Source organism: Populus euphratica, unplaced genomic scaffold, assembly GCF_000495115.2.
Source record: "Populus euphratica unplaced genomic scaffold, PopEup_1.0 scaffold26.1, whole genome shotgun sequence".
NCBI lineage: Eukaryota > Viridiplantae > Streptophyta > Magnoliopsida > Malpighiales > Salicaceae > Populus > Populus euphratica.
In genome coordinates this window covers 1,157,556-1,169,537 of record NW_011499896.1, presented here as the reverse complement: position 1 = coordinate 1,169,537, position 11,982 = coordinate 1,157,556, and the positions used below count along the sequence as shown (strand labels likewise).

General features: G+C 35.8%; 1 protein-coding gene across 4 annotated transcripts; it reads right to left on the bottom strand.

Annotated features, from left to right (window-relative positions):
- Positions 1–828: 828 nt before the first annotated feature.
- On the bottom strand, positions 829–11,648 carry PP5.2 (protein phosphatase 5.2). Of its 4 annotated transcripts, XR_843543.1 has the most exons (15): positions 11,510–11,648; positions 11,178–11,345; positions 10,914–11,083; positions 10,751–10,822; positions 10,462–10,612; positions 7,192–7,404; positions 5,104–5,212; positions 4,766–4,883; positions 3,770–3,917; positions 3,406–3,654; positions 2,941–3,066; positions 2,764–2,864; positions 2,120–2,194; positions 1,584–1,918; positions 829–1,381 (listed from the first exon to the last, which is right to left on the bottom strand). XR_843543.1 is itself a non-coding variant. In XM_011035428.1 (14 exons), the coding sequence occupies exons 2-14, from the start codon at positions 11,254–11,256 to the stop codon at positions 1,859–1,861; spliced, it is 1,671 nt and encodes a 556-aa protein (XP_011033730.1). In that variant the 5' UTR covers positions 11,257–11,272; positions 11,505–11,648; the 3' UTR covers positions 1,509–1,858. The 4 variants fall into 4 exon arrangements, 3 of the variants coding, with proteins under 3 accessions (XP_011033730.1, XP_011033729.1, XP_011033731.1); XM_011035428.1 differs by lacking the exon at positions 829–1,381 and having other exon boundaries at positions 1,509–1,918; positions 11,178–11,272; positions 11,505–11,648; XM_011035427.1 differs by lacking the exon at positions 829–1,381 and having other exon boundaries at positions 1,509–1,918.
- Between the last annotated feature and the right edge of the window lie 334 nt (positions 11,649–11,982).

Here is an 11,982-nt window from a genome sequence, read left to right as displayed (position 1 = left end):
TAATTTTTTTTCAAAAATATATTATCCACTATATTACCATTTAATTATTTAAAAAGTGATTTGGCTGATATGCATCAATTTTTTGCTTTGTATTGTCTTTATAATTTTTTTAAGGTTGAAAAAAAAAAACTAAACTCGTGATGTAGTACATGTAAAAAAAACCTAGTGTAAGCTATAATTTGCTCATTTAAATAATGAAGCTCTTTGTTTTATTTTTTAATTTATTTTTTTATTTTTTTATTATTTTCATCCTCATTTTTTTCAACGACCATTCAAATTGTTTTTGAATTGCTTGTAAATCAAATCAAGTCAAGATAACTTCCATATGATTTAATTTTAAACTTAAGCTAAGCAAGAATTTGGGTTATGAGATTTTTTTTCTTGTGAATATCATTCTTTTTTCTTTATTTCATCTTTAGATTTTTTTTATCAGTTAGCTAAATTATCTTTAAACTATCTTACCCTCATCAACTGAGTCACATCAGGAAAACTCTCATAAAGTTTAATTTTAAACCTGAGGTACATAAAAAGTTGGGGTTGTAAAGTTTTTTTCTATCAATTTCATCTCATTTCTTTTTATTTCATTCTCATATTTTTTTATTAATTTATTATTTTTAGACCGAGTTAACTAAATCATATTTATGTGCAACTTTTTTTTTTTATTTGACCTGCACAAAACAGAACTGAGACTAGCTTACTCACCGAAAAAACAAATGATGGATCCTTGAACAAGTCACCACTTTGCAAGCGAATTAATCACCTTCGAACTGTGCACTCCAAGGGAAAAATGGCTGTTTCCGCTGTATCACTCGTCATTAAAACGACAAATAAAGAAGGAACTACAGGCACTAGACCATTACCAACAATCCACCATCAATCGATCAAGGTTTTGATTGCAGTTGCCCATGACGCAGGGAAATGAAGGGCGACTTTGCTTCAGGCTTACCACTAAAAAATAATTTGGTTTATAAAATAACCGAAACGGAGACTTTCTTTTCAACGCTAGTCAACGTTAAAGTTAAGATCTAACCGCTAGAGGCACGTTACTAGCCCTTCACCATTTCATTGCACCAGCGTTTCACTTCGATCATAGAACACACGAGGTGCACATGCATGCTCGCGTACCATGAGTCACTATATATACGTGCACAGTAGATAATCGGAAGTAATGGCAGCGTTCTCCCTTGTCACCGGAGGTTCATAATCAGAATCGGAGCTCCGAATGGCATGCACTTGAGTCACGCTACAGCTGCTACATTTATTTGTGATTGCAACTTTATTCAATTTTTGCACTGACGAATCGCCATGCTGGACACAACTCGCCTTACGATTGAAAAATGAAAACAATGCACGAAGGAGGTCATACGTTTTACAATGGCACCTCCCTTGTCACCGGAGGATCATAAACAGAATCGGAGCCCCGAATGGCATGCACTTGAGTCACGCTACAGCTGCTACATTTATTTGTGATTGCAACTTTATTCAATTTTTGCACTGACGAATCGCCATGCTGGACACAACTCGCCTTACGATTGAAAAATGAAAACAATGCACGAAGGAGGTCATACGTTTTACAATGGCACCAACATCCATGCCAGTACTTGCTTCACCTATAACTGGCCTGGAAAAAAAAAATTGAAAGGAGACCACACGCTGAAAATTCTTACAGATGAAGAGCAGGAAAAGGAGAGGGCAAGGAAAAGGTGTCATTTAAAAGAATATCACAACTTAAAAGCAGAATTTGTCAGCATGTACGGGCTCCTCTCCAGCTGCCATATGAAACAACTAGCATTTTGACAGCAGAGACACCATGCGGCTGATAAAGTATAAGAATGACCATCCCAGACAGGTACATAAATTATGAGAACATTCGCAGGAAGTTGTTTGCATATGCCATAGGCTTGACGTTAGGGTGAGGCTGCATATTAAAAGCACAAAAGAACATCATCAATGTGGCAGCATCACTACAGGATGAATGAAATTCAAATGCAAGAGAGCAATATGCCCCCGTCACTTCTGCTCGAACCTAACTGCCATGGCCACCACTCCTTCTCCAGAAAGAAAATGAAATAGCGAAAGGATTTGTTAAGAGAAAACAATAAGAGTATGTGCTACTGACCACTGCTGAGAATGTAACAATATTTGGCTTCAAATCAGGGGCTTCAAATCGAATAAAAGCACCCTTGTTACCCATCTGCAAAACATACAGGAAATTCTCAAAACATAACATCAGTCTATGTATGCTCAAGCTTAAAATTAACCGGAAACAGTATTTAGCTACACTGCTAAAGCTTGCATCATCAAGTCACAGAATACAAAAGCAAATTTTATGATAAAACCTGTTGAAAAAGCACGGGCGCAAACAATCCCTATTATGTTGTTGTTGCTGATAAAAGTTCACAACTACTACTAGCTATACATATTTACAAGTTGAGCTTCATGCACCAGCTATGGAATATCTTCTTTTGAAGTGAACAAGGTCAACCTCTGCTTTTTAGAACAAATTTAGTCTTTTATTCTTTTGCTAGTAAAAAATTCAGATGAAAAATAATTGAATTTTGTATTTTACAAGTAGACCACATAAGTTACCAACACAATTCACCAGAGAAGGCACATAGACAATAAGCCAAATTGAGATAAGAGAAGTCGCCATAGTTCCCTATATGAAGCATAAAATGCCATATCATCTGAAGCTCAAAGCTCACATGCTAAAACTAAAAACACAGTCCTGCCACATTAGAAAGATTAATCATGGTTTATTACCTGATCGCAATAATTTGGAGCAGAAAATACAGTGATCAATTTACCATCATGCTCGATCTCATATCCTTCATCCTTTACTTCATGAGATCGCACAACTAAATCTGTTAATTTGAGAAGCATGTGAGAACTGACCAACTATAAAAGCAATGGAAGCATTACCGCTGCAAGATAATATACCTAGGTTATTGTCCTGCAAAAATCTCCGTGTCACATCTTTACCAAAAGAAAGCCCTACACCCCGCTTGCTAGGACCTCTTCCAGGGAAAGGCTGTGGATCACTCCATAGCAATTCACACATCAATCCTGGTGACAATGGGGTGAAAAAAAGAGAGAATATACTATGAGAGCTAATGATTTCACATTTCAAAAGCTTCAATTATCTAACTATGTACGTGCATATAATTTCATTATAATGTCTCAGGGGCCACCTATTCATGCATAAATCCGAAGACTACAGAAAGAATAGATCTTCTAATGTACTTCGCTACAACATGCATTCTTCAAGCACTACCTTCATCGAAGAACAAAGCTGCAGTAATATGAAGCACTTTAACTTTCTCTACCACAGGAGGATCTCAACAAATGACAGTACATAATACTAGGAATTTTAAAAATTAAAAATAGAAGAATTGAGAAGGTTACCTTCCTCTGGAGGTTCGCAAAACCGATCGATGGCTTTAATGTCAGACAGTTTCACCCCATCAACACTAAAAAGACCTCCATGTACCACAAACACCTTCCCATTTATTACATGAGCCAAAGGTAAACAACAGAAGACTTCTGCAAAGAGTTCGACAAATGTCTCGCTCAACTTGGATCTGACCTCACCCTCAAAACCATATATCTTGTTCATGCTCTTGCTTTCATGATTTCCTCTAGAAAGATATATAGCTGAAGAAATAGAAATAAGTAAATGCACCACACAATGATAGTCAAATTACCTAAAGCAAGGGTGAACAAAAAAGGGAGAATGGGAAAAAGGACCAAGAGCCATTAGGGTGTGCACCTGATGGACACATGCACTTGAAAGCAAACAATGTGAGGATGACTTCCAAGGAAAATGATCCCCTATCCACAAAGTCACCATTAAACAGATATGGATTCTCTTCCGAGGGAAGCCCATTCAGCTCAAAAATGTTTAATAGATCATAGAACTGCATGTATTACAAAACACGCACAAAAAAAAACCCCTTACACAGACAGAAATAAATAAACAAAGAAAAAAATATATAAAGACAGTTAATGATGGATGGCTTGGAATAACATGACATTCTTGCTAGTTGCCAGCAACAAAACACGAAAAAATTACTATTAAAGAATGACAAAGAAAACTAGAAAGCCTGCTAAGGCCTTTCCTCCAAATATTTGTGTTATGTGCTATTGAAACTGTGAATCTCAAAGTCATTTCTTCCTTCAATTCTAACTGGCCTGGGATACGTGGCATTGTCTGTTTACATTTTGTGGTGATTCTTTTAAGACTGGTTGTTTGTATCTTCAGTGGTTTTGTTGAGGATAGATTGCAAGATTTAGTGGTTTTGTGCTGTCCATGCAGTCTTTCAGTGCATTTGGTAGGTGGAACAAGAGGATATTCACAAAAACTTCTCATTCATGCAGTTATTGCACAGTAGGGTAGTTTTCCCTTTTAGGGTGCCTCATTAGTAGTAGATATCCAGAGGGATTGGAATACCCTGCTATTTTAAATCAGTTTCTCTCCTTTGGCTCCTTTAGAAAATGAATAATCTCCAACCTAATCAAGTTCTTGTTTAACCCCACCCACCCCAAAAAACCACCATGCTCGAGGCTTAGCAAATTAGCTGTTTCAGACAAAGCTTCATTGTGCCATTAAACTTATCCACAGAATGGTTTATTACCATGTAGGCAAGTTAAACACACCATGCTCTCTATGGTTTGGCCAGAATTGCATCTAAGAATCTCCACCAAAATTCTTGCATAAGCATGAACTAGTTATAGTATTGTGAAAATGCAGAAGTAATGTCATCACCTGACCATGTACATCACCACAAACAGTGAAATGCTTGCCCTCGGGAACATTTATATCAACCAAAGAAGGCAGAGCTTGCAGAATTTCTCTTGTTTGTAAAACCATCTGGAATGCATATCTGGAACATTTCCAGCAAGGTCAAAGTGAGAACATTATATCAGCCATATTGCAAAAACTAAGTTATCTGGAACATTTCCAGCAAGGTCAAAGTGAGAACATTATATCAGCCATATTGCAAAATCTAAGTTATCTGGAACATTTCCAGCAAGGTCAAAGTGAGAACATTATATCAGCCATATTGTAAAAACTAAGTTCATAACCATCCTTGAGAATAATACCGTTTGTGTAAGCACTTTTGATTCTTGAAGTCATCCATCATTTTCTTGACAAAATCCAAAGTGACAATATCTCCCTCTATCCTTGCACCAGAGTATTGTGGCTCGACATCTAGAACAGAGACAGAAAAACAACTTCATTACTGTATAGGAGATAAAAGCATCTGGTTAAGTTCTTTTCAGCTCCATAAAAATAGACTATTACAAATAAACAGTTGGCCTGGAAAGGAGAAAGAGAGAGACGCAGGAAGGAAGAAGCATCTCTGGATAAACACGAGCCGGGCTTAGATGTATTATAGCCTCATTACCATAAAGGCTTTCAGTATAACATCACCCCTTTTTCTATTGCTTTTTTATGACAGGTACCATATAGAAACAAACGTCCCCAAATTTATTTTCACAGATGCAAGCAATTAAATGTCCAAACATCCAATGTATTCCTTCTATTTTATGAACAAAATAATTTTTTGAACATGGATAAAGAAGACAGATTTTAGAGGAGTGTTCCACTTTAAATAGCAAGGTTTCTATAGGATGGAAACAGGCGGGCCAAGGCTTAAAATGAGGGTTAATTTTGGAATTAAAATGGGATCAGAGGCATTGATCTGGAATGACACAGGGCATGTTCAAGCCTGCATGAATAACACCCACAAACAGTATCAAAGCTTATTTTCTCCTCTTTTGATTAAACCTCAGAGACCTACTAAAGCCACCTAGAAGTTTCATCCAGAAGAAGAGTTCTAAAACCAATCATGTAGAAGAGTCAACCAATAAAATGAGATTGCAATCAGATGTAAAGGTTCAATAAAAATATAATGTTTTCCTAATTAAACAAAGAGACATACCTGGTGCCTAAATTAGAGCCACGAGAACACAATTAATTTAACATTAGGACTTAGCTCCTTAACAAAGGATTTCCTTTTTTCATTTCTCTACATTAATAGACCTAAAACCTAAAAATAAAACTAATTGTGTAAAAAGGATCTAAACATTTAACACCTAAGATTTTCTTCATTAAACAAAAATATAGACCTGTTATCTAAATTAGAGCCAAATGAGCACAATAAATTTAATACTAGGATGGACTTAACCCCTAAAAATCAAAGAATTTTCCATTTTTTTTTCATTTTTTCTGCATTAATAAACCCAGAGCCTTAAAGATAAAACTAATCATCTAGAAAGGACATATATCAAAAGCTTAAGTTGGGTTCTCCGGTACTGGGAACTACATTGTGCGTGAATTCAAATACAGGTAAAGCCTAAAACTGAATGGGAAAGCAACCAGAAGACACATAATGCTGATGGTTGTCAGATTTTGGGAAATCCACGTGTGGTAACAACTCCAATAGTGTTGTGACTGATATTTCATCTTGACAAAAGGTAGAATAACTTCTTTAGGTTTCAGTAGCTAACACCTTGGTACCTTTCCTCCCCCTACCTGCATCATGTCATGTATTCATGATGTGGGATCTACAAATAGAGTGGGAAAGAGCAGGTATGCAGCAAAATAACCAGTAAAGACAAATCTTCAAAATCGGATTGGAGGAGTATGAGTAGGATTGTAGCCTCGATAAACATGGAAAGGTCACACTTAGGCTATATTACATGCTAAAACATTGAAGACTCAACACAGCAGGCAGTTCATAAAATGAAGCAAAAGAAGATAATGGAAAGGATATGGTGCCGCATCAAACCAAAGAGAAGACATACCAGATTTCAAGGATTAGTAATTTGCTTCAAATGCTTCTTCATAAACCTAAAGTAAGCAAGCAGATAAATTTCCTTGAATGCATAGCTTAAGATCTTCATCTTGTGGTTATGTCGTGTTATCAGTAAAATCTTAGATCAACACTACATGGCCTACTATTACTAAACTTAAATCCCACGTGCTCAAGTCAATTGCATTGATATATTATACATTGTAAATTGTAAATCCCATGTGTTCTTCAAGCATTAGGACATTAAATCAGGAATACAGTTTTTTTTTCCCCCAGTGATTGGGCTTTCCTATTTAAATAAATTAACTAACTGTGCTTAAGAGATATGAAAACAGATTTTGACCATAATAATTTATTAAATCTGAGCTCAAACCTAAATCCATTATTCCTCTCTTGGTAAAAACACCACTACCCCTGCAGCTACCCCACAAATATGCCCCTAGGACCACCAGTACCACCATTAGCACTGCAACCACCACAACAGGTTTTGCCGTTCCCACCAACATCACAGCTGCTGCCACAACTGCTACTGCTACTGGTGCTATGGCCACTTGGGTGGGCATGGATGATGAACTGGGGCTAGTCCCTATTATGATAAAATATTTAAAAAATAATAAAATTAATACTTATATAATTTAATCATGAGATATACTGGAGTAATATAATCATGAGTCAAGAGTGATCAAGCTTAGAGGGACAAATTACGAAGATAAAACTTAAAGCGTCTGCTAATTGACCTGCTCCCTTATTCAAACCAAAATGGTCAAACTGTCAGATCAACTTAAATGAGAAGCGGGAGCATCAGAATCTTATACAATGTCTCCGAACTTATCTAGACATTGAGTCCGAGTGGAGATTCTAGAAAAAAATTGTCCTTCCTTGGCAGAAAGAAGTTTGAGATCATCAGGGCACAATGAAAGATTTGATAGATGACAGAGACAATGAAAGGCAATGAAATGGTTTCCACCAATCCACAAATATTCCCAAAGGAAGACAGAAGAGAAATTCCCTCCTCAATAAATTCTTATTATTTTAATACCTGAGAAATAAAGTGCCTCTTTTTATGAAACCAACAAAAACATCAAAAATTTTGTGTTTCATTTGATTTTCAAAGTCAGGTACAGTTCTGTATGTTTTAGATCTTCAGGGTTAGTTCTGTAATTTTATACAAGTTGACCAGTTATCTATTTCCATATTAAGCAACTGGCTAGCCAACTAGCACCACCTAAGGTGTACCTCTTAAGCACTGTTTAGTGTGCACCTACTTTGGAACCACTCCTTTCTTCCACTACATACAGGGATGAGTGCATCGGAATTTTAGGCAGCTTTGGTACGAAGTGCGATGCATCTTCTTTTGGGAGTGACACCTGAGAATTCCTAGGAGCCGTAGTGTGATGCTAGCTTCTTTTCCATTTTCCACATTTCAATTTTTAGTTCTTACTTTTTTTTATTTCTTAAGACATAACTTAGCCCAAGTATAAACATACAAAACATGTAAACCTTAGAGATTTAGGTGCTGAATAAAAAGACATAGCATTAGTTTTACCCTTTATACCATCAAAATCTACTAGACATGAACAAGAGCAAGAGCAACAAAAGTGAAGAAAGTTAAACGCTACTTGACCATAGAACCAATACTTTCCAAACTGATTTCTTAAGGCTCTGTTGACCTGCTTTGGTTATAAAATTGTCAACCCAACCTAGGTTGCATGCCAGTAAGGTAGCTGTTCATCAACATTTCCATCCATCCAGTCACCAAAATATGGCATCTGGTCACTACTATAGAAAAAAAAAATGGCTATATAATTCCATCATGCCAAAGCTTCATCTGCAAGATCACTTCCTTGGCCCCATCCTCCTCAATTTCTTAACACAATTTACCAATAGGGCACCATATATACAAAGCATGCAGTTATCATTTCAATGCAGTTATCACTAAACAATTCTTGATTGGATCACATACAAGATAAAGTCAGTGTCCAAAATGCCACAGAAACCAACAGTTTTTAAAATAAGATCGAGGATCCACATGACAACTCCAAATCTACCAGACAATAACATATTAAAAAACTGTTAAGATAATTATCTTGAACTGGTCAGTTGTTAGCTTTGGAAAATGTAGTACTACTGTTCTCAAGTAGCTAATGACTTGTGACAGGTTCTGTATTAGTTTTCCTGTCACAACTTACATCACTGGGTTCCAGATTGCGTTCCATACCCAATACATTCACCCATTCACAGAAAAATAAAGAAAAGGGAAGGCCAAGTAATATGCTATGCATTGACGTTTGCTCAAATGTGTAAGAGGCTATCAACAACGTGCTTTTGATGATACAGGATAGCCTTGAATATGATGAACTTTTAGGTTTGAGGTGGGAATTAAGGTAAAGGTTTAACTTGTGCAAAATTAAGATTGAATGTCATCGTGTTCTAATTTGGTCTGTGAATAAAACCTGAGGAACTATCCAAAAATAGGGAAGAAGAGAAGACAATAGAAGAATTAGAGAAAGAAGAAAATCTGATGCGCCACACCTTCAATATAACATTAACTCTCAATTTATTTCCTAACTCAACCCTTGTGAAAGTAAGACATTCCATCTCCATTTATATAGATTAGAACTCCTACCAGCACTAGGATACCAGGTACAACTACTAAGTTGACTAAGAAGGGAACTAAATAAGAATATTTAGTAGAGACTAAGACACCAAATGGTAATCCTAGGTCCTTCTACCAAATACCAAGTTACCAAAGTGCACTGGTTTTGCAAGAATATGCAAGAATTACTATCCTCCCCTGCTCACAAAATCACCCATGACTCCAAACTTTAAACCCCAAACCAAGAAATCTACCTTGGGCACTCATTCTTTGACGAAAAAGACTTTTTGCTCGATGAAGAAACATCTAGTGTATCCCTGGTATACAATAGCTAATCCATCTTATGAAGCCCATGTAAAAGTAACGAACACGATTCTTTACTAGGAAAAATTTGCATGAATGGGATTTGAGGCTTTTTTCTTGTTCTTCTTGTTTTTGTTGTTGTTGTTGTTGTTGTGTGTGTGTGTATTTGATACAAACAGAACATAAGAAGATCCTCTTCTTTTGCAAAAGAAGGCCAAATATACCAACATTGTAAGGATTACCAGGGTCTGAATCATATACAACATAACCACACATAAAAAAAATAAAAAAATTTAATAGTGCCAAGACTCAATACAATTGCACTACTTGGGTTTCCACAGATTGGGTAGAGTCAAATTCCCACAAAGAAATACTTCTCGACAGACATGTAAGCACAGAACAGCATAGATGAGAACTTATAATAAACTTAATCCATTTACAAAAGTAAAGGGATGGAACCTAATGTCACTATTCATTGCCTTACAAGTGCAAACGGCAGACAATGGAAAAAGATCTAAGTAAACCCATGATTTGAATTGCAAACAGAAGAAGGGAACAAAGAAGTCAAAGAAGCAAAGACGTGCTTATAGTTTGTTCTGCAGCATGCAATGACTTTCACCGCATTCCTTTTTGTGCTAAAAGTATGTCTTTTAATAATATTGAATGACTCAAAAAAGAAAAAAATAAGAAAAAATGACATGGTTAAGACAAACTAATAGAAATCAACTCAAAAGGTCCAAGTACCTATCGAATGAAAATCAATAGAATCAGCTACTGAGCGCCTCTGAGACTCGGGAACAGCAATTGCTTCTTCAAACTTAAGCTTCATTACTGCCTTCTCACATTCCTTTAATTTCTTTGAAGCATCAGGATCATTTGGGCAGATTTTTTTCACCTAATTTGAGCACATGGAAATTCAAGTGGTGTACATTAGCATATCATAGAAAAAGAGTTGGTCCAATGCGACAAATATTCTAACAGAACAAGAGGGGGGCAATAGTTTGTTCAAACACAACCCAAGCAAAAAACACACTTGTTGGAAGTCCTTTAGAGCATCTTTGAATTTGCCCATGGCAAGATAAGCAGCGCCTCGCCTGTAATAACCCTGAAATTCAGATAACCATCAGAACAAAAGCAGAGATTTAAATACGGATACAAAAGAGAAAAAAACAAAAGTCAAGACAAATGTGCTTTGCCTTCGAGTATTTAGGATCAATTTCAGTGGCTTTCGAAGCATCCTGTATCGCACTGCCATATTCCTCGAGTTTAGAGTGAGCGAATGCACGATTAGCCCAGTAAACTGCATTGTCACCATTTAGTTCGATAGCTTGCGTGTACAGATCAATAGCCTGTCCATATTTGTGGGCTGCAACCAAACCGACACTGACTTAGATTTAAAAAAATAGCTACACAAAATGCAAAAGAGAAGAAACAGGAAAAAAAAAAAAGAGTAGCAGCACCTTTAAATGCTTCATTGGCCAAGACTTTGATTTCTTCAGCTCGTGAAACGTTAGAATTTTGAGTTTCCATATTTGGCATAACCAGTCGTTTTGTTTAAAAAAGATTATGTATTAGCAAACAATAGCTTTCATAAATACTTTAGCGCCCTCCTGTTTATTGTTCTGTGTCTGTATCAGCATCAGAAGAACATCAAGCACACAAGTCATTATTTATAACATTGGAAAAGAGAGAGAGAGAGAGAGAGAGAGAGAGGGTAGTCTTAAATTATTCTCAGCAACCAAGCATGATTGACCAGGAAAAGAAGACAGTTATAGCAGATTTGGATGGGTACCTGGTGGAAGTCTCGGTCTATTGTATCAGCTCAGTGGCACAGAGGAGAGAAAAGAGAAAACCCTAGCGCAACTGCCGAGCGACCTTTTAAGGGTTGATCAGTTAATGTTATGTTTTGTCCCTGTACTCTCATTTGTTATGAACTATACCCGTTTACACATTTGAAACGAAACTGTTTATATCTGCATTTTAAAAATATTTTTACAAAAAATTAAGATTTTATTTATTTATTACTTTATATTAATATTTTTAAATATTTTTAAATTATTTTAATAAACTAATATTAAAAATAATTTTAAAAAATAAAAAAAATATTATTTTAAATAAAAAATACTTTAAAAAATCAATGAATCTTCTAAATATCTGTTTTCCACTTGTTTTTGTAATTAGTTTGATTTAGTTTTTTTAATAAAAATTAAGTTTTAAAATATTTTTTATTTTAAAATATATTAAAATAGTCATTTAAAAAATGAC

Excerpts from the sequence above, each read along its gene's own strand:
- PP5.2 (XM_011035428.1), bottom strand. The coding sequence starts at position 11,256 with ATGCCAAATATGGAAACTCAAAATTCTAACGTTTCACGAGCTGAAGAA. Across the intron at positions 7,405-10,461 it reads TATTGATTTTCATTCGATAG|GGACTAGCCCCAGTTCATCA; the intron begins GTACTTGGACCT and ends TTATCATAATAG. Across the intron at positions 3,655-3,769 it reads CAAGTGCATGTGTCCATCAG|CTATATATCTTTCTAGAGGA; the intron begins GTGCACACCCTA and ends CTATTTCTTCAG.